The 22,798-nt window shown below is 36.0% G+C and overlaps 3 protein-coding genes across 10 annotated transcripts; all 3 read left to right on the plus strand.

The window, feature by feature from the left end:
- Positions 1–1,042: 1,042 nt before the first annotated feature.
- Positions 1,043–4,281, plus strand: LOC7494129 (F-box/kelch-repeat protein At3g61590). 7 transcript variants are annotated; one of them, XM_024585464.2, is made up of 4 exons: positions 1,043–1,588; positions 1,769–2,014; positions 2,348–2,444; positions 2,835–4,281. In XM_024585464.2, exon 4 carries the CDS (start codon positions 2,885–2,887, stop codon positions 4,100–4,102), a length of 1,218 nt encoding a protein of 405 aa, XP_024441232.1. In that variant the 5' UTR covers positions 1,043–1,588; positions 1,769–2,014; positions 2,348–2,444; positions 2,835–2,884; the 3' UTR covers positions 4,103–4,281. The 7 variants fall into 7 exon arrangements, with proteins under 7 accessions (XP_024441232.1, XP_024441233.1, XP_024441235.1 ...); XM_052447154.1 differs by having other exon boundaries at positions 1,044–1,588; positions 1,766–2,014; positions 2,853–4,281; XM_024585462.2 differs by having other exon boundaries at positions 1,044–1,588; positions 2,853–4,281.
- A 1,789-nt stretch (positions 4,282–6,070) lies between these two features.
- On the plus strand, positions 6,071–14,217 carry LOC7492747 (phosphatidylinositol 4-phosphate 5-kinase 10). Of its 2 annotated transcripts, none has more exons than XM_052446844.1 (9): positions 6,071–6,430; positions 6,912–7,079; positions 7,350–7,515; positions 7,762–7,872; positions 8,681–8,868; positions 9,159–9,250; positions 10,205–10,436; positions 11,117–11,425; positions 14,207–14,217. In XM_052446844.1, the coding sequence occupies exons 2-8, from the start codon at positions 6,931–6,933 to the stop codon at positions 11,403–11,405; spliced, it is 1,227 nt and encodes a 408-aa protein (XP_052302804.1). In that variant the 5' UTR covers positions 6,071–6,430; positions 6,912–6,930; the 3' UTR covers positions 11,406–11,425; positions 14,207–14,217. The 2 variants fall into 2 exon arrangements, with proteins under 2 accessions (XP_052302804.1, XP_002320172.2); XM_002320136.3 differs by lacking the exon at positions 14,207–14,217 and adding an exon at positions 12,180–12,482 and having other exon boundaries at positions 6,077–6,430.
- Positions 14,218–16,471: 2,254 nt separating this feature from the next.
- LOC7492749 (uncharacterized protein At5g41620) lies at positions 16,472–21,041 on the plus strand. The gene is made up of 3 exons (XM_002320138.3): positions 16,472–17,302; positions 18,535–18,660; positions 19,401–21,041. Exons 1-3 carry the CDS (start codon positions 16,904–16,906, stop codon positions 20,892–20,894), a joined length of 2,019 nt encoding a protein of 672 aa, XP_002320174.1. The 5' UTR covers positions 16,472–16,903; the 3' UTR covers positions 20,895–21,041.
- The last annotated feature ends 1,757 nt before the right edge of the window (positions 21,042–22,798 follow it).

Below are 22,798 nucleotides of genomic sequence, written 5' to 3' on the forward strand. Positions count from 1 at the left end.
ACTCCTGTCGAGGATTTGATCAAACATAATGGGACATAACTTTTTAAAATACAAAATCAAACAAGTTTTTATTCAGAGTGTTCTCGCAAAGTAAATGTTGCCCACGAGGAATGGAATTTACCAGAACGCAAGCAACCATGGCATATCGGCAAGGTATATACTAAAACTCTAGAAATAGAAAACAAAGTGCACAGAGAGAGGTGGAAGAACAGGGCTGCAGTTCGAAGAAAGGAATTATTCGAATCAATTCAGAAGTTTTTAAGCTCATTTTATGTTTATTTTGAGAAGGAAAGAACCACGACATTTCTCGTCACAGTGCATTTAATTTAGCTGGTACAAGTCATTATATGCTGTGTCAAAACCTAAAATCGAATTTCCCTTGTCCTGGAGATGGATATCAAGGAGGAAAGACAGCCTTTATCCTAAGCAAAGGCAATCACACTGTAATAATCGGCGAGCTTTGTCAGTGCACATTCACCTATGACCAGATCAAACTACACATGATTTACGTGTCCATTAAATTTATTACCATGTATCCAAGTACAAACAGACGGAGACTATTCGACGAATCTTCCAAGTATCCATCCACCCATGATTAGATAAAACTATATATAATCCATACGCGTTATTACATCTTGCCAACGGACCTCCACCAACGACCAAATGAGATTACACTCGGTAACGAGCGTCTAGCTCAACTAGCAATATTTTTTTTTTAAAAAGATTCCGAGTTTAGATCTTTTCTTTGTTATATAAAAAAAAAAGGGAATTACACGCACATTTCTAGTTAATAAATTTTATCAATGCATGCAGATCAATGGTAGCCACGTAGGATACCCGCAAAAAAGCTGGCATCACCGGCCACTATATAATTTATGCCCAACAAATATTTTGATAAAAAAATAAAAAGAATAGAGTTACCAAGTAAGGAGTCGAGCAAAAGTTATAAAATAGTTGTAGAAAAAGAAAAGATATTAAAGGAAAAAAAAAGAAAAAAAAAAGAAAATACGAGGGTTGATGAGTAAGACAGCATCATTATTTTCTCTTTGATCGCTATCAAAATCCAAATGTTTTCTCTCCTCTTCCCCTTAGAAATCGATAGTTTGCTTGAATAACACCTCTAACGCACACCGCCCCCTTCCGCTTCTCCCTCTCTCTCTCTCTAAAAAAAACACCTACCACCTACTTTTTAGCCCTCTACAGAAAAACCGGCTTCTCACTTCATTCTCTGCCTGTCGTTTTTTCTCTCTCACACACACATATCGAAAAAAGAAAAGAAAACATAAACCAAATAAAAATAAAAAAAAACTCTCTTTTTTCCTCTCTAAAATGGGTTTCTTGGGCACGAGTCACCTGCCAAATCTGAAGTGACCCATTTCATTGTTCCTCTACCATTACTTGAAAAGACCTTCATCTACTCTCATTTCAGCTCTCTCTTCTCATCTGCTTTTGATACGCTCTTTTAATGCCTCCTCCGATAAGGAGTTTCTATTTTTTTCCCCTTTTAAATTTTTGTTTTCATTTTATGCCATTTTTTTCTGGTTAAATCTGGCAAGACCGAGTTGAGAGTGTTGGTGGCCTTAAAGAGGTAAGGGACTTCATTGCTTTCTGGTCTCTTGAGATTTTTAAATGGGTTTATACTTTATAGTGATCTGTTTGCGTGTCTTAATTTTTGCTTGGAAGTGGGGTTTTGATATTTTAATTGATAGATAAGCACGGCTTGATCTTACCTAAAATTATTCTTATTTTTATTGGCTCTCTAAAGCAGTTTTGCGACGGTTTGATAACCATAAAAGGCTGTTCTTTAGTGTGGAAGGAAACACAAGTTGGTGATCAACAGATTCATTCCTGGAAGATTTCCTGTTTTCAAAATTTTTCCTTTTACATGTTCTCTTTAAGCGCCGTTGTCTTTCCGAAGCAACAATCTAGCGATTAATGCGGGATACATCCATCCATACTTCACAGATATCGTTTTAAATCCAGAGGCTTAAAATCTTGCTCTGCATTTGATTCGGTAACCTGTCCGTCAGCCCCTTTAATTTCATTGTTTTTTTATAATTAGTAAAATAATATATACGTGGTTGCTTGGTTGCCTGCAAGCTGAGTACCATACTGATCATGTTAAAAACTCTTTCTTCCATGTTCACGTGTTTCTTGTTTAACAACGTTTTAGTTTTTTAATCATGTTTGATGTGTAGGTTATGCTGGGAGTCTTGCATTTTTAAAGTGATTTTTTTACTTTTACTACGAGTCGGACATTTTAAAGACGAATTTATATATAATCCGAAATATGTGGAAGGATGACAGATTATGATCCTGGTCCTATAAAATAGTTCTTGCTTTGCAGGTGCCCTTGAGACCATCACTATAGGGTCGTGGCTTTTCACAGTTTTGCATCTGGATGTGGCATGACTCTGAGCTTGAAGGTTGATTCTTGTTTGCCTGTAAGTCAGTTGAATTATATTTTGATATCTGTTCATTGATAATTTTTTCCCCAAGTTTTGGAACTATTTTTCCCTTAATAGGAGAAAAAGCATTGGGGTTTTGTATCTCTGAATCTGAACATGGTGTTAGTTTTGGATACTATTAGATTTGTTCTGCAATGCAATACTTATTCTTTTGTTTGTTTCCCATGTAAATTCTAGCGTCGTTCATGGTTCATAAATTTCAGTTTGATTTTCACGTCTTTCAATTTCCTCAAGTTTTAATTTTTATCTTGTGTGTTGGTTTTAGTAGCGATATTAACTCGTATATTTGATAGCAAGGGGTTTATTTTTATTGTCATAAATTTTCATTTGAAAATTATTTGGGCCTTCTCATTTTTAGATCTGTAGCTGTCTTTCTTGTGCCAGATCTTTTTTTGAAGGCCCCTTTTATTTTCGTCATGGAGGGTGAAACATCTTGGGTAAATAATTGTTTTGAGAACCCGACAAGGGACATTGGTGAGTTCGATTCATTTTCTGAACATAGCGATGAAGGAAATAAAGAAGTTAATGCCATTTCAGTTGATTTAATCTTGCCCGATGATCTGCTAGAACGAATCCTAGCCTGTCTCCCCATTGCTAGCATCTTCAGAGCTGGCTGTGTGTGTAAAAGATGGCACGAGATTGTTAGTTCAAGGAGGTTTTTATGGAACTTCTCACCTGTCCTGCCACAAAAACCATGGTATTTTATGTTTACAAGCTCTGACGAACCAGTTGGCTATGCTTTTGATCCTATCCTTCGAAAATGGTTTGGCATTGATCTTCCCTACATCCAAAAGTCCAACTGGTTCATTGCTTCATCATGCGGCTTGGTTTCCTTCATGGATAACGACAGCAGAAGCGAGTTGTATGTCTGCAACCCTATCACCAAACGCTGCATGAAGCTTCAGGAGCCCCCAGGCTTAAAAGTTTATGATTACAGTGCACTTGCAATTTATGTGAACCGGATATCACATGGTTATACTATATCAATTGTGAAGTCTAAGTTATGCCCTGGAAATTTTTTCCAATCTGATCTCTCTATCCATATTTATGATTCTGAAACGAGGATGTGGGTAACTTCTTGCACAGAGGTTATGACTGGATGGAGAGGTGGCGATGAGAGTGTGATCTGTGGTGGGGTTTTATACTTTTTGATATATTCTGCAGGAGGTGGTGCCACAGAAACCCGTCATGGTCTCATCAGGTACAATCTATCCAACAGATCTTCCCATGGCTTGTTGATAAGAAGTTTCATTAAAGTACCTTGTCCTCTTACTTGTGGCCGTCTGATGAATTTGAATGAGAAGCTTGTAATGGTGGGAGGAATTGGTAAACAAGACCGGCCTGACATAATAAAGGGGATTGGCATCTGGGTTCTAAATGGCAAGGACTGGCAAGAGATTGCCCGTATGCCCCACAAGTTCTTCCAAGGATTTGGGGAGTTTGATGAAGTTTTTGCTAGCAGCGGTACAAATAATCATATATACATCCAAAGCTACGGGGCTCCAGCGCTTCTTGTTTTTGACATTAACCAGAAACAATGGAAGTGGTCACAGAAATGCCCAGTGTCAAAGAGGTTCCCACTTCAACTTTTTACTGGGTTTTGCTTTGAACCTAGGCTTGATATGGCACCGTAATTCATTGAATTTAAGGTGGCGGTGTTGAAAAATTTGTCTGATATCCCCCCATTTCTCTTTTTGTTCTGCCTTCTTTTTCAATCATTATGAAATCTGTTTCAGAAAAGTTTTACACAAAGTGTACCTGCAAACTAATTCTGCTAATTCATGAAAATGGGGATTATTCTTTGCAATGACAATACATTTTGTATAAACACTTGAATGATTAACCATGGATTCGTCCAGGCACTGGCCTTGTCACAGAATGTTCCTCTGGTGGTTCTTCAAGGTTTATGCATAGAATGCATATATCCATCTACCTGGATTTGTCACATTTTAGCTTCATGTATGTAAACCCAACATTGAGTTGTTTCAACGTTACATTTGCCCAGGTCCAAGTTTAACTGGCTGTCTTTAGCATGGTAGTAGAAATTATCGAGTAGAATTAATGTTCAATGCCTCTGATGATCTCATTCAAATTTCAAGCCCAAAGAAAATTTTGGGGGTATGGTGCTTAAATTGTTTTTCTGGTTTTGGCAATTCTGCCATCCCCGCATCAAAATCTAGAGCACTGCTACCACTTCCTCTCCTGCAATGCACCTGTCAAATCTAGTAATGGGTTTCCATGCTAGTGACTTCATGGTTGCTCTCTTTTCCCCCAACAATTCGATGTTGATTATACCAATTTCTCCCACAAATGGCAGGAGTTGAAAAATGCAACTTGGGTTTTGTTCTAGGACCACGCTTGTCAAGCTAGTATATAGTTTGCCAGCATGAAGTTTACCAAGTTTCCGAAGCTTGTGCATGCTGTCACCATGTTCAACAAAGAGGAGAGAGCAATGTTTGAAGATCACCGTGTAATTATCACCGTGTAATTAACGTAAGCTTGTCTCATTATTCCAGCAACACTCACTGTTGATGCTTTTTGCCTGTTCGATGTCTTTGGAGCACATTATGCCCTCTTTTCATAGAATGGGGAACACTAATGAAATCGACTGTACTTGTAGCATTAAACTAGTCGTGTACCCGTGTTACGCGGCGAAGTCTTTGTTGATCTGCCTAAGCAAAGTTACCCGTATCAGCATATAATATACTGGCATCAGGCAAGCAAAGCCAGCATGTTTTTCTCCATGGCTTCAGTTTTTGTTGAATCTCTCTGAGAGACAAACAAATCACTTTCAAGGCGGCTGCTGCTGCACTGTGCATAAGCGGCATTCACGAGGTATTAGAGGTTAAAGATTAGCAGTTGACTATCCTTAGTACATTACTCGAGGGTGAATTTAGAATGCAGAATGCCGAGATCGATAAAATAACCACCGATGTTAATCAAACTATTAAATCTCAATCAAAAAATAAAAATAATTTTTTATAGTAAACTCAGATTCAATGATTAAACTGGTATCAACATTTTAGTCGCATTACATGATAGACTGTGTTTTTCTTATCGAAGACATTAATTACTTAACATATTTACTGGGAATTGCAACTAATTCTAGATAATACGAAGGAATTATGATGTCAGCTCCGGTAGAATCAAACCAAGTCTCACGTTTTGAGAGCGCTTAGATTGATCCAACCCATAATATTTGAGTTAATTAATAACACTCGTGTAATGATCAGTTCAAATATCCAGCAAAGCACGATACAGTTCCAAATACCAAACTGTTGTTGATAAGCTCAATTTATTTGTTTTCTTCAATAACCACAGGAGTGGATTTCATGGTTCCCACATGACATTAGAAAAAAGAGGGCACGGCATTTCAAATTATTTGACAATATTGGACGATTTGAACGTGCTAGAGCTAATTTTACCAGCCCCAACTAACACCACCATCTATATGATTCGACAAAATCGTATGATAAAACAACTGCTGAACCTTCTGTCACCGGCAAAGACAGGAAATAGTCCAAGGCAGTTTGCTGCAAGAACTTTGGAAATTTACAACTTACACCCATAAGAACCACCCAACTTAAGAGTAGGGATTTATCTCATCTTATCATGATTCAGCTATCTGATTTTGTTAAATTTAGCAGGGCAGGCAAACATTTAAAAGTTAGAACAGACTGCACGATTGTGCTAGCGCCCATGGTCAAATGTAACTTGTAACAGAAAGGAATAGCTGGAATCTTGTTAACAACCCTTCCAGAATAGAATCTGGCGTCTAAAGAGGATGAATTTTAGAGTCTTATTAAGGACCTCAAAACCAATATTTTTAAATAAACAAGCGAAGATTTCGGAAGTGGCAAAACGGCCACAACTCAAATAAGCTGGTCATCAAATTATATGAAAAGGGCATATAAAGGGATATGGAAATGAGATTCAGAAACAAAAGCAATATATATTTAAAGGTAATCTCTGCAAATTTATTTTCTTAATTCTGGTTAGTTTTTAATTTGTATTTTTCTCTTTCTGGTGATTCTTTTGTTGATGGGTTTTCGCTTTTTTTTGTTGATTTGGGCGAGACAAATCCAGTGAATTCATTTTAGGGTTTTGCAATTCTGGTGGGTTCATTATGATCATAATTCAAGATTGACTTTTTGGTACTGATATTCAGTCTAGTTTATGGAATTCCCATTTTTTTTAATCAGAATTTTGATTTGTTTTTCCCCTTGTCTTGTGTAATTCGGTAGTTTATCTACGTTATTGTAGAAAATTGGGAATCGTCCCAAAAAATGGTAAATAGAGAATTTGTCGTGCTGTTGTCCTGATTGATTTTAGTATAAAGAACGTTGACTAGCTCCGACATTCCCATTCACTGACCTTTTGCTGTAACCTGTGACACCTTTCCAATAAGCGAAATGGATCATTTCATTCTGATTGACGGAACAGGCATTTTGAAGGGCAGCAAATGGCGATGCATTTCAAAGACCTTCCTTCTCTGGCATTCAGGGATGCTCAAAGGAACACGATACGATATTGCAAACAGGATTCCGGACGCGTTGATGATCGCGTGTATAGTGATTATAAATGCAAGGATTACTGTCCCGATGTTTTCAGGTTATTTTTTTGTCCTTTTTCTTTTACAGATTTTTCTTTTCATTCATACCTGTCTTGTCTGTCTGTTTTTATACATTCTTTTATATTTCTCCATGCTTAAATTCAGCTATTTATTAGTGAAGAAACACAGTTCTCCTTTGATACGATGCAAACAATCTAGGCCTACAACTGTCTCACACACTCAACTGCTGGTCTCTCTCTCTGCCTGTAGACACTTATTATAGCTTTCCAGGTCTAGAGCTGACACTACTGTTATTGTATTTGTCACAGACGCATACAAGAGCTCAGAAATATTGATCGCTCTGATTACATGATGTCGATACGTTCAGATTTGACCCTAAGGGAGATATTGTCAGCAGGAAAGGATACTCGTGTGATCCCTGTCAGCACTGATGACCGCCTTGTTATAGGAATCGTGCCAAAATCTGAAAAGAAGGTAAAGACTAAAGAGATTAATCTTCAGAGTTGTCCTGCTAGTGTAGTAACAAATGAAATATTATTAGCAGGGCAGAAACTTGTTTCTTTTTGTCTAATTCATCTTTTTTTTTTGCATCAGAAGATTAAATTATGGCTTTCAAATTTGTGTTATCAACTTGATTATGGTGATGAATATTCACTGGCTTCAGTTTTTTGTTTTTCCATTATACTAGAAGTATAGAGTTCACCACACTTGTATTTGTAGGTAATGCTGCGTGTGCTTCCAAGCTATTGTTTCCATCTTGAAATGAACCGTGATTCACTGTTAAGCATCTTATATGGAATCCACTATATGAAGCCAATTGGTGGTCCTAAGGTACAGAACATTTCAACTCTCTTACATCAAACAGCATTACTTGCATATTACACAGCGTTTTGTTACACACGAGGTATATAAACAGCGGAACAAACAACATCAACTCAAAGATGTTGAAATCATAGTTGATAGACACCTCTTAACCTGGTCAATCTGGCTGGAAATCAATTGAATTCACTCTAAACTGGGTTGATAAGCTAGTTACACCTCATACAACGTTGAAGTAAAAAAAACCCGTCACCCTTCAACCTGGTAAAAAATCCAATAAATCCAGTTAGAAAATGGATGGTCCATGCATCGTCTGATTGGTCATGCACCATCCTCTAATTTGCGTGCGTGATGTATGTACTCTTCTATCGCATTTCATTTTGTTGTTTCCTCCACAGACGCAAAAAACAGCTTTCATGTCCGCGGATTTAGAAAATGTGTTTTTCTCTGTTTCTTATATGTGTGTACATGTCAAGACCAAACAAAAAATCCTTTCTCCGGTAACAATCACAAAACATGTCACTGTTTACAAAACAATTTCTTATGTTTTCATTTGCAGTTTCTTGTCCATTGAATTAGAATACTTAAAGCTAAAATAATGCTATTGCTGGGTGGCCTAAGACGTCCGATTTCACTTGAAGTTATGATGGGCACTATAGGTTGCACTTTTATTACACATGATTATTGCCTTGGTGAAGAAACAAAGTTAGTGGAAAGAGCCAAAACCTGATAAAAAAATTTCCCACAGATCTTCCCTTGTGTTTTGGAACTAACATTTTTGAGTTGCTACATTGCACTAATCATGACTTTTTGTGAGCAGGTTTACTTTTCTGTCTATTCCAGAGTGATTCCATCAGATGCTAACATATTCAGGGTTTTTGATCTGAAAGGCTCGTGGAAAGGACGAAAAATAAACAAACCAAGAGCCAAAGAGAACATCATATTAAAGGATATGGACTTCGGTTTTCGTTTTTACCTAGATCCATTGATCCAAGAAAAACTCTTAGGGTATGTCAATTACTCTAGTTCTTTCTAGACACATTAGTTTGAAATACAAACAAATATTTGAAGAGAGAACAAAGCGAGGTGAACTAGATCTGGAATTGGACTTTCAGATTGTGGAGATCAATTTTACGGACACAGCTAATTGTAGTTCCACCTGGAAACTTACTAAATGCAATTAAAAAACTGTAAAAACCCTTCGGAATTTGTCGTAACCTTCAAGCCTTTAGGCATTGATTGTTTACCCTTCTGTTATCTATGAATTTAAGTTTTAATCCCCTTTTTTACTTTTACAGGCAAATCAAGCATGATTGTGAGTTTTTGGAAGCTCAGGGTATAATGGATTACAGTCTTTTGATTTGTATAGCTTTGCCACCTCAAGATAAAGGTGATTTCCACTCCTAATCTCTTACATTGCTTTGGTACTTGATAAAGAAGAGAATAGGAAATTTATTGATAAAAGAAACGCATCGACCATCTAATGAAACTGAACTGAAGCAGTGGTCTGTGATGTTATTCACTTTCACACCCTGAATTTGACAAAGAATATCTGTGTAGTTCGGAGAATGTGCATTTCAATTCTTACACTCTTGGTTCATACTAATGTGCTGTTTGCAGAATTTGCATTTCAATTCATACTCTTTTTATAATTTCTCAGAATATAGAGAAATGATGTTCAATTCAATTTAAATAAGCCTTAATCCATACTAAAAGGTGTTTCATTTTAAGTTATTAATTAGTTTAATGTCTATTTGTTTCACGTAAAATATCTTACAGTAAAATGTTTTTTAAATTTTTTTGTGTTTGTTTCTGAAAAATATTTTCCTCGATTTGTTTCCCATAAAATATTTTATAGAAAAACTAATCAATATAAAATATTTTTATACTCAATCTTCAAACTTAATTCATTTGTTAGAAAATATTATAAGTTTTGTAAAATATTTTGTATATAGTAATCCACTTACAATATTTTTCAACTAATTCAACCACCACCATCTCCTCTTGCATAATCACCACGATCATCTCATTACCACTGCCGTCACAACCATCACTTCCTCCTCCATCACCTTTTTTTTCACCATCTCCTCTGCCATCACCACCACAACCACCTCACCATCACCTTCTGCACCATCACAACTAGCACCACCATCATTAAGCCAAGTATTTTAGGGGAAAATATTTTACATGTTTACTTCTGAGTATGTTTCCCTTCCTCAGAAGTTTGTACCTGAGTTTAGAAATGAAATGAAGAATAAAATGATTTCACTTTTACACAGCATTCAATTGCGACCATATTACAAAACGAAATAACAGAGGATTTTTTTTTTCTGTTCTTCTACAGATTCGGTTGATAGCAGAAGTTCCTATAGCGAAGTTACATCCTCCTGCCACTCTCCTATGAATTCGAATGATAGCAGAAATTCCCATGTCCAGAATACTGGCTATGGAGACTCTTCTCCTGTAAATTCAGTTGATAGCAGAAGTTTTGATAGCGATAGAATCTCAAGTTGCTCTTCAGAAGAAGTTGAGGGAACACAGTCAATTTATTCTGACATTAGCAAAGAGCTTGATAGGTAAATAACGTCTTCCACCCAACAATTATGCAATTCACAAAATGAATGATAGGCTATCTACATTACTTTAGTTGACCATTAGCAAGTCTCTTTTGTTTGGGTTCATTGGGAGTGGTTCCATTTAGATGAACATGAGCTTGAATTTACCATAGATCACATCCTTCCCAAGAAGAACATCAAAATTTAAACTGGCAAAGAGCATAACTGAAACAATGAAAGTTGAGCTCAGGATCATATTCAAGATTTTTCTTCATCTCAAAATCTGAATTTGAACTGTTTCTTTTGGACACACTTGACAGTAAATTGCTTCGAATCTGAGCGACTGAGATATCTGGAAACAACAAACAAAAACTCCACACACACACACACACACACACACACTTCTTCATTGTAATACTTTATATATGTGTGTGTGCCATTATGATTTCACTTTATTCTATTCAAAGACTATCCACTGCTTAAAAAATAAAATGGAGGAGGGCAGGTAGAATGGAAAGTTCACTAGCCTGTCCATGAAAGAGCCCACTTTCCTCCTGTCATATAATTTATCCAAAGGAAACCAGGGGTGGTTTTGCCCTCTCTTTGTTTTCCCCCACTTGTCTACTGAAGATGAACTTGATAATCTGGGATTAAATAGTATCTTCATTGATGAAATACTTTCTGCCATGGTTCCATTGCAGTTCTAAATTTAGATTAGGTGTGGGAATGCCAGCACGTACTATCCGATCAAAACTGATTAAAGCAGGACATGTGCCATCCACTCGAAGCGCTGGAGGATTGGAGTGCGCCGACGTTGTGTTATATTTCTCAATTGTTGATATATTTCAGAATTACAATCTGGCTAAGCGCCTTGAACATGCTTACAAGTCAATCAAGTACGACTCCAAGTCAATTGTTACAGTGAATCCCAAGGCATATGCTTCTCGCTTCCAAGATTTTATGAGCCTAATTTTTCATGTGGACTGCTGATATTTGTGGACTTGCAACTGGTAAGTTTTGTTTATTTTACCATCTCTCGACATGAATTATTACATGAGGACATTCTCAACCTTTGGCACGTAAGACATCCATGCTTGTGGAATAACTATCAAAGTGCTGTCTATAGGATGATTTATATCTTATTATCAGTGTTCTTCATACTCGTAAGAGATTCCGTGGGCATATAGATGTAGTGCATTCTAGCAAAGTCAAGAACTTTCTTACCGAACTTCCAACAAACTGTCCGAATCAGACATCCCTCTTTAGTGCTCTCTTGCATTTCATCTCATTATACGAAAGTTAACACCTAGCAACGCATGAATTTTCAACATTCTGCCCCTGCATGTGATTGAATGAGAAGGTAAAGAAAGCAGCCCTTGCTGACCTACAGGCATCCAAATCCAGTCAGCCTCAAGCTCAACCAACCAAATTTGAGAAGGGTTTTTGCTTACATTCTCATTCTTTCCTTCTTTTTTTTTTAGCAATGAATGCTTGGATTTTTCAAGTTTTAATCCTAGGTACCCAGATTCCTATCCTGTTTTTATTTAGTTGTTGTATTCACATTGCATTTCTCTCAGGACAGGCATGACCAATTGGATTCCTCCTATCATGCACCACATTGTTAAAAATTGTGATCCGTAGAAATCAAGACTTACAATATATTTGCCTCTCCATGCTGCTGCTGCTTCTTTTTCTTCTTCTTTTTTTGATTTCCCTCTCCTTGTTATGGCATAAAATTATTATTTTTCTCACTCTTTTTGACAGGGCTATGGACCGTTCTGTGCCGTGCAAGTTTTTGACCATCTGCATAGGCATATAATAGACAAATTATCATTCATTATGGAAATGGGATACGCAACATGATGACTTGGAAACACAGGGACAGCTGATCTCATTACCAAGCAATATGGCTCTGTCAATTTGCAATATCTGGATGATTATTGATTTATTTCCTTTTTTCTTATTTAAAACAGTGTTCAGAGTATCTCTATGGCAAAAACCATTTAAAAGAGTCAAATGATTATTACAGCATTTTGAATAGTGTCATCTGGCTTCTTCTTTTTTCAAGTGATACTCCAATGAAAAAAACTATTTTATCAAATTATCTTGTATTTTATATAAAATGATGAAAGAAAAAGAAAAAATTTTAAAGATAAAAAATAGTTAAATTTTTTTCATATAATTTTCTCCAATAAATATTGAGTCATTTTAGTTCCCCCGCCCCCCCCCCCCCCCCCCCCCCCCCCCCAAGCTTTCCTGTTGGAGATGGCTTTGGTGGCAAGAGAGTCAACAGTTCGTTGTTTATTTCTTTTCAACGTTTTTTTTATTTTTTTTACAGTTAATGGCATCGTAGTTCGAGTTTAAGATCCATAAATTCGTAAGCTTCCACGGCACCAAAAAAGTTCTAAAGAAAACAGAAAAAATATCAGAACTAACAAATCACAACTGCCCTGACGGGACCGAAATTAAAGGGCACATTAAGCCAACGCCAGATCTGGGCCAGGGACACTGAAAGACAGGAAGGATAGACAGCAAAAATACAGAGGCTCGGGATGACGATGTTCCCTGCGGTCGGATTTCTTTATTTCTGTATCATATTTATTGATTAATAAATTTAAATATTTATAAATTATCATCTAATCAGTATTTATTATCTACTATTATATATCTATTAATTAATAAAATATAAAATAATTAATAATTCATTTTCTGTTTAGCTTGTGAGAAGTGCAGATCGTGATAGCTGTTTGTCAAATATATATTATTTTCTTTATCCAGGTTCTTTCTGCTCCTTCAAGTCGGGTTAGTCGGTCGTTTCCCCCGAGCGATATGCCATGCATGCATACTAACCTTTTCTAATTCATTTTTGTGATATTATATCATAATTGCTTCGTAATTTTATAACACTTTTAAGCCATATCAGTCGGGGAAATTGCATTGGTACCGATTGTTATCAGAGGCCATTCTGTTGCCTGTTGTCAATTTATTCACACAACTTATTAAAAAAGATTATATAATGAAGATCGATTAAGAAATAATTATGATTCTAAAAAAAATATAGTCATTCACTAACCCACAATAATAAAATATTAAATCCAAAACTTAGCTTAAAATATGAAAAGCTTTTTGATTCAATTCTTACCCTTTAATAACTTATATAAAATGATCATTGTGGATAACTGTACATGAGTTTTTTTTTCCCTCGTAAAACAAGATAGGCTATAGTAGAAAAAAAATAATGTGATTTGGCGGACCAATTTTTGGTTTGAATGAATCCGGGTAATGATTGTTTTAAAAATATTTTTTATTTAAAAATATATTAAAATAATAATTTTTTATTTTTTAAAATTTGTTTTTGATAATAACATATTAAAATGATTTAAAATTATAAAAAAATAATTAAAAATAATAATTTTTTTTTAAAATACTCTTTGAAGGGAGAAAACACAAATTTAAAACACCTTCTTATTTTTACAAACACAAATTTAAATTGTGCTAGCAATGATGATCTAACGAGGCACGAATTGATTTCCACAGTTGATTGGGCGAAACGGAGGGCACGATTTCTTATCATCAGATTTGTATGACAATCACTTTGCTCTTTAGAAATCTGTGAATTCCTCTTCTCTAATTTTTATAATAAACATAAAAATCTGCATGTCATAAATCTCAGATTTGACTGTCAACTGTCCCTTGAAATCTGAAAATTTGGCAACTCAACGGCATAATTAAGCAAAGTACATCCTTAGAATAAACAACCAAACAAAAGCTTTGTATCGCCAGCACGAGAGGGCTATGGACCACAGGCTGCTGGTTTGGTCTCTGACAGGCTTTTTGTTGGACAGCTTGCACAGATATTTCTTCACCTGCGGGCCTGTGGCTCAGCCCTACATCGGTCTCTATGGGTAACATGCCGATGCACTAAAAAGCAGCCAACCAGGTTGATCTCCCTCGTCCTAGAATCCTAACCAGGCTCGGCATCATAGGTGGTCAAGCGTGTCACGCTGTTCCATGAACCGCATGGTTAAAAGTTTTAGCTTACTGCTCCAAGAGAAGGATTTAGGCATCATTACCCCCAGCGATTTTATTCCTATGTTTCAGTCATAGCATCTCAAATGAGGTTACAATTCGATAGTTCTTCAAGACGAGACACATAGATGATAGATGTCATGAGTTTAATAGGCAATCTGCATGAAAAGTTTAATAGAATGACTAGGGTAATTGCCAATAGACTAAAAGACACGCTGCCGCAACCAGCTCTCTGAAGCGTTGAAGCTCTGCAACCTGTGATCAAGTAAGATCCTCATCAAGGAAGATCTTACTTGGAAGACAATATAGCTTTTGCTTAGCTCTAAGGGCTCGAAGTTGGTCGACTGTATTTATGAAAGTCTTGAAAAGAATAGCGAGAGAGTATGATTGGCGCTAAGACGGGGCTTTCTTTATTTTTATCTGGTATACAAGATGGAAGAAGATTCAGTTCCTTTGCACTTATTTTTCCACATTTAGTAAATTCCGTATGCTTTAATGAAGTTAATCTTTTCAAATGGTGTTATTTTATAAAAACAATTCTTAATTTACCGTGTTGATTTAAAAAAGAATCGTTAAATTTATTGACTCAAAGGAGTTGGAGAAAATAAAGCAGTGTCCATCAATCATGGTCATTGAGCATCTGCAATTTTTAACCAGTTGGCCTAGCACATGACATCGATCTGCCATGTCTATAACATGGAGATCTGTAATATTTGTTTGTTAGAAAATATTTTTTTTAAAAAATAAATTTTAGGAAAATAAATTTCGAGAAAGTGAATTATTTTCTGATATTTGGTAGTGTAATGGAAAATAAATTGAAAAACATTTTCTATTATTTGGTTATGTCATGGAAAATGAACTGGAAAATAACTTATTAATGTTTTATTTTTCTCAAGTTTATTAAAATAATGAGGAACAAATCTTACAAATTAAAAAGTTGAATGAGAATGAAATTAAAAAAAATATAATTTCATAAATTATCTCAAATAAAATAAATAATAATCAAAATAATAGAGATCAAATCTAAAAAATAAAAATAAATAAAAGATGAAGAAATTAAAATAATAATAATTAACATTTCATAAATTATTTCAAATAAAATAAGTAACAAATAAAAAAATGATGATTAAATTTGATAGATAAAAAATTTCAATAAAAAATGATAAGGGAAAAAAATAACAATTATAAAAATAAGGACCAAAGTTAATATAAAAATTAAATTTTAAGAGATGAAATTGAAAATAAATATTCAAAACAATATATATATATATAGCAATCAAAAGTTTGAGGATCAAATTTGATATAATCAATAAATAATATGATATTTCTAAATTTTTCATAACTTTCAAAAATTGTTTTCCGCCCAAATTTTCTAGGAAAACACTTTACTGGAAACCAAACTAAATTTTTATTTGACTGGAAAGTATTTTCTGTTGACCAACTTTTCTAATAACAAACAAATACAAGAAAGTTTGAAAAGTAATTTATCAAAAACTATTTTTCAGAAAACAAACATAGTACAAAACTATAAAAAAAAATGATAAGGAAATGCTGACCGGAAGCAAATAGATGTAGAATTAATATCCGCTAATATATTTTTATTAATACAATGGTAACCACTGTCTTCAAACTAATTTACACATTAATCAAAATTAATTTTTTTTTGAATGATTTTAAAAACGTAATTAAGAACTAATTATTAAACACTGACTCAACATTCAAAATCAAAAAGTCACATCCTGTGGTTTTAGGACTCTATGGTACAAACAAGCGAAGGACCGAGCAAAAATGTTGACAAGAAAGGAGAAATGTTTCCAAATGGTTTGACAATTTGGATTGTGTAAACAGTGATGTAACATGAGAAGTTTTACTTTGTTGGTCTGACTGTACACAAATGCTTCTGCCTTTTTTTGACTTCGAGGCACCGTCATAATTAAAAGTTTGTGCATCGGTAGCATATAAATTGTGTCGAATGCGGAATTGAGGCACAGGACTATTCATTCTTCCGAATCATTTTGAAATATAGCTGTCTACAGATAAGGCAATTCATGCCTTAGCTTAGGAAAGATTACCAGATAAGCAATTGCAAATGTTTTTATTTTTTGCATCTCATTCTATTGCATGCCACTTGGATCTTGCACATTTCTATAATGAAAGAGTTGGAATCCAACTCAGCCTGAGAGCTTAGGTGGCTAGAGTTTAGGGCCAAAGTACAACAAACTTGAAACAGCGGAAAAGCCAGAAGGTCCCATGTAAAGTTAAAACTTTCAGTCAGACACTGAACACAGAACTTGAAACATAGTAAGGAGAAGCAAGCTAACAGCTCTAGCTAGTGGCTACAAGTCACAGTAATAGAAACACACAAACACAAGGACCCAACTTCACTCAGACTGAAATTGCAGACCAAGCTAGACGAGTGAAACAGAGAAGAACCCAGAGTTAGGAACTTGAAGGGAGAAATGGAAAGAAAAGAAAAAGGTGTGGAGAGAGAAGGAAAGAAAGTAGAGATATTGAAGAGTAAACAAAAGTTGAAACAAGGGATGGTACTGCAGGTAGGGAAAAGAGGAGGCCCATCTACCCCATCACCCACTTGGAGACTTGAGTTCTCTCCTTCTCCAAATGACAACAACAACGGCAACCACATTCAAGAATTCCTTAATACTACTACCACTACTGTCTCTGCTAGAAAGCTCTGTGCCAATTTTTGGGAGATTCAACCCCAAGTTCACCTTTCAGCGTCTAAAATGAACAAGAATCTTGGTCATAGAAGAGCTCACCCTAGCCACCAACACCAAGATAAGAAGGCCTTTGAGCCACGTACTCATTTAGTTGATACTCCTAATAGCCCCCCTGATCAGGTTTAACCATCTCTAAGCATTTTTTTTCGTTTATTTTTTTATTTTGATGGGGTTTATGACTAAGTTCGAAAGAAATTATGATTTTTTTTTTAATTTTGATTTGTGATTGGCTGGTTTATCTAGTTGTTTTTTCTTTTTGTCATTACCAACTTCAATTGATTTTTGTAGGCCTCTACTTGTTAGGTGGTTGGGGGGTTTTTGCTTGCATGCTTGTTTGTCCTGTGCTCTGGTTGGTCTGTTTTCTTGATCTTTTAGTAGTATATTATTGGCATTTTAGTTGAGGAACTGGAACTGTCAATTAATGCAGAAAAGAGCATTATTCGAGTCTGATGGCTTGGCTGCTTTTTTCTTCCTATTTTCTTGTTGCCTTTGGCTTTGTTACTCGCAGATTGCCTCTTCTAAAAACATATTTTAATTGATTTATCTTATGATTTCTACTCTTTTGCTGGTGGCCCACAGACAAATTCGTTGTATTCATGCTCCAATTTGGTAGTTTATGATTGGGTTGAAAAGCTTATTCTTTGGGGTCTTGGGTTGACAATTTCCTAAATTCATCTTCTGGACTCCAAATTGAGTTTCTGTATGTGTTAGTGGCTTCCATAGTTTCAGCCTTTTACTTCTAGGTAATACAATTGCAATAAGACATGCCGCCTCCTAATTTTACCGGGGCCTTCTCCTGACAATCTTATCAGGCTTCTGCTTGTTGATGTCTTGGTGGTTCTCTTTTTATTTTTATTATATCATATCATATTTTTTTTTTTTTCCTTTGGTTATGCGATTAGCTGTTGTCTAGTACCGGATTTCGATCTTCATTGAGTGTAAAATTGCTTGCTTTGCTGTGATAGTCTTAATATAAGGGCGTCAAAACGTACAAATCTGATTCTTGTTATATGGCTGGAAGTGAAGTGTCTACCTTCTTCTGGTAATATATCAAATGTTTTGAGGTAATAAATGATATTTTTTTCTTGTTTTGGTAGAATACATGTCTTTGCCATTGATGTTCTTAGTTTGGTTCCTTGGAGATGAAATTCCCTCTTGCACTGGATGAGCAAGAATACATTGGAGTTCCTGTTTAACATAGGAATTGCAGTCATTATCTAGGGGGGTTTTATTTTTCCTTTCGGGAAACAAGGCTTTTACATATTTTGTCAACGGATCCTTACTTAATGATAAATTAGCTTTGAGTATTGTAATTTTCACAAATTAGTTAATCCTTGTGCTTATATTTCCAGCCAGCAAGTGCTAGTCCCTTGAGGAAACATGTTACCAAGTCATTGATACAACACCATCGACCAGATGGAAGAAATGGTAATGCTCTACGGCCTCTATCACCTGCAAGTTGTGATGGCCCGATGGAGGTATATATGTGTTCTCCTCCCTTTATCCCTCTGCAGTTTTTCTATTGATTTTGTGCACATAGGAAATTAAAAGAAGTGGGAATTAAGTATCCCATGAGTTTTTGTAAATTCAGCAATCCACGGAAGTTCAAAAGTGACTTCTAGGACACGGTTTCCCTCTATGTACGAACCATGGAGTAACCGTGGGAATCTTGATTAGGAAATTGTCTTGTCTGTTGATATAGACTGACGGAATGAACTTGAATGCCTCTACTGATCTTCTCTTTGCAATCATCAGATAGACAGCTATGCTATTGCTACATAAAACTCACAGTATTAACTAAAACTTAAACATATCCAACTATGTAATTCCTGTAATTTGAAATTTTCCAGAGAAAAGTTATCTGTACAATAAAAAGGATCTGATTACCAGTCATGTTCAAATAAAACTTGAGACCACTGACGTGCTGTTTTTTGTTGTTGCTTTTCATGAACAGAAGAAATTCAAGGACCCAAAATCATAGTAGTCATACTGAAGTGGAAATTGATGAACTAGGCATTTTATCTTGTTAATGGTTCTCATTTAATCTAGCATGCTTCCGAGAAGGACACTGTTTATGTTTCTAAGTTGAACTCCATGAGAAGTTCCATTGCTTAGTGTCACTATTTCTTTTATTATCATTAGATTCCCGGAATTATTTCCTTTTGTTTTCCCCTGTTTGTATTTCTGTAACAAATTTTGAAGTGGCTCTTTTCCACAGGTGGCACTTTATAACCCTGCAGTTACCCCTACTAGTTCTTCAGATTTTAGGGACAGGATGAGAGAGTCAAGTTATGGTCTTAAGACATCAACGGAGTTGCTCAAGGTACTCAATCGGATCTGGAGTCTTGAAGAACAACAAGCATCCAATATGTCGTTGTTAAGAGCTTTAAAGATGGAACTGGGTCATTCTCAGTCACAAATAAAGGATTTGCTGAAAGAGAAGCAAGCAAATAGACAAGAAATGGACCACTTAATGAAGCAACTTGCAGAAGATAAAGTTATCAGGAAAAACAAGGAGCAAGATCGAATCAAATCTGCTGTTCAGTCAGTGCAAGAAGAGCTGAAAGATGAGAGGAAGTTAAGGAAGCACTCAGAGAGCCTCCACCGGAAGCTAGCTCGAGAGCTTTCTGAGGTAAAATACTCTTTCTGTAATGCTTTAAAAGAGCTCGAGAGAGAAAGGAAAACATGTTTTTTGTTGGAAAATTTGTGTGATGAGTTTGCCCAAGGAATAAGAGATTATGAGCAAGAGGTGCGGTCCCTTTCGCACAAATCTGACATGGATAGTGTAGGTGGGGAAAAAACTGACCGGTTGGTTCTCCATATTTCAGAAGCATGGCTTGATGAGCGGATGCAAATGGAACTAGCAGAAGCTGAAAACGATCTTGTTAAAAAGAATACAATTGTTGACAAATTAGGTCCCGATATTGAAACCTTTCTCCAAGCTAGACTCTCCATTGAATTGAAGAAAGATGGAAACTTTGAAAAGGAGGGGATAAAAAACTGCTCAAGACGGGAATCCTATCTGTTGAATGAGGCTGCAAGTGCTCCTCAAGATGCAGCTGATGATGATTCTACTGACAGTGATTCACATTGTTTCGAGCTAAGCAGTGCAAGTAAAAGACAAACTATAGGCAACTCTAAACAACAAGCAGATAATGCTTCAGAAATTCATCTTGAAAAAACAGTGAAATCAAATTCTACGAAGAGAATGGCTGGATCAAGGGAAAATACCAAGTTTCATAACCCAGCCCATTTCCAGGTGCAGTTTGAAGACTACATGGCTGGAAACAAAACACAATTTTCAGATAGAGGGCACAGTGAATTAAGTGGAGAGAGCCAAGGTATATCCAATATCTATGAAGCCAAACAAGATGGTCAACATAAAAGGAAAACTAAACAGGTGATCCATGGATTGAATTCAAATTATGTGCTTGATACCCTAACAAGAAATCACTCCTTGTCATCTGAGGGTGATAAAATTCATCCTGTCAGTGATTTCAAGGAAGATGCTTGTGCTCAACCTGTATTTGGTGGTCATGCTAGTCCAGTGCGACAATGGATGTCGAAGTTAACATCCCCAGAATTTGATAAGTCTGAATGTTCCTCAAAACTAACAAGGGACTTGAAGGAAAATACACTGAAGGCAAAGCTGCTTGAAGCAAGATTGGAGGGCCAGAAATCTCGCATAAGGGCTTCTAAAGCTGTCTTTTAGGTTGATGGAGGGGGGTGGACCGTTGATATGCCTTAAGTTAGAATCTTCTCTATAAGAAACTCCGTATAAAATTTAGAATCTTCCATGTCGCATATTTTGTTCAACAACTTTCAGAATAAAAGGTCCGTCGATTATATTTCTTTTTCACTTGTAAATTTTGGCATTATATTTGTAGATGGGCAATGTGCTGTGTCTCTGGTGATAACACCAATGAGTGAATTTATCCCCACCTAAACCCGAAAGGTGTCCCTCAAGCTTATAAATGGTGGCCAAATTTACTTTCGAAGTAGAAGTTACGTACATTTGCAGCATTTGATCCGAAGTAGGGGTTCGGACTCGAGCGAACACATGCACCCAAGCGCATGCTCATGGATCCACAGACAGGCACAAAGAAAGTCACGTTGCATTGTTCTTTATTGAAATCTGAAGCGTCTTTCTAAATACTGATTCTACATGGTTGGTAAATCCATTACCTGATGCCTAACATATTGAGCTGAATCTGGGCATGGATACCTGCACCAACAGCTGTTCATTTTAACTTTAAAAACCCAGTTGCCTTGTTTCTATTGGAATTGGAATAGTTTTTCTTGGCCTTATAATCGGTAGCCTGGCCAAATGTTTTGCTGTTGGCTTTTGCTATTTTAGCATCATGATGGATATGAGAACTGTTCCTAAACACATTGAGGCTCGAATAATGGTGACAATGGCGTATGAATGATGGATTTTTCATTGATGCGTCAATTAAACTACACAGTTATTTTCGAACTTTACTTTATATCCTGATTTATCTAGTGAAAGAACAGCTGGCCTTCATACACCATCTTAGATCTATAGTAGTGCTTCACAAGAACATAACAAACATCCATGTGAAAAATACTACAGAATTCTCCATCCTTCATGGCAGTAATGACTCATACGCAACCAGTTATCAATGCAGTTCCCATGAAATATATGGCAACAAGGCATGCGCTTGACCAATGACATTGCCTGAAAGTCCTCCAAACAGACAAGGCAACTCTTCTCATTATGAAAATCCTCCACATCGAAGTCCATCATTTTTCCTTTCTCCAAATTCGCAACCGACGTAAGAGTCGCTGGGACTGTAATTTTGTTCTTACAACATCACGCTTCAGCCTGAATTATTTACAAATCTGTTATTTATCTTCAGAGTTGATAGCTAATGAGGCCACCCAGTCAGAAAATTCTGAAAAATCCTCCTCATAGGAACAAGCCATAAAATCTTGCCCATCGATTTTTTTTTCCTGGGTATGATGATTGTACTATTAGCTGTATCTATCTACTTGGATGTCTGGTTCCACCTTCAATATTATACGACGGGTGGATTTAGAATCAATGATGAAGGTAGCTACTACTGGATTTGGATTTCTTACTGATTTCCACACTGGTACTTGTATCGAGTAATTTTCGAGTTTCTCCTAGAATAAAAGGCATGTTTTTATTGATTTGTATGAACAAGGAAAATTAAAGAGACGGTAATTAGTCTTGTATGGTACAGTAAATATTAGATAATTGTCACCAGTTCCGGATCAAATCAAAATTTTTTGAATATAAAAAAAAAATATTTAGGAGTTGCTAATATTTTTTTAGAATCAACTCTTTTAATGTTTTGTTAATAATAATAATAATAATTCTCAGTCAGTGGAGAACAAGAGCTGGGCTTCACTCATTTATATAGGGAAGGGTCGTATTCCCTAAACAAAAAAAGATTCCTTTTTGGTCACGGAATGGGGCATTTTAAGGCACACGTGCCGTATAATTATTTTCAAATTGTACTTATTTTGTTGCTGATATTTCGTAACTGGATTAATTCTAGAATTAGGCATCCGTGGCAACTAGCGAGCGGAGGAGACCTTTCGCAAGGAGGACACTTGGGGACTAGTTGA

The sequence above is a fragment of the Populus trichocarpa genome, chromosome 14 (genome assembly GCF_000002775.5).
Source record: "Populus trichocarpa isolate Nisqually-1 chromosome 14, P.trichocarpa_v4.1, whole genome shotgun sequence".
NCBI lineage: Eukaryota > Viridiplantae > Streptophyta > Magnoliopsida > Malpighiales > Salicaceae > Populus > Populus trichocarpa.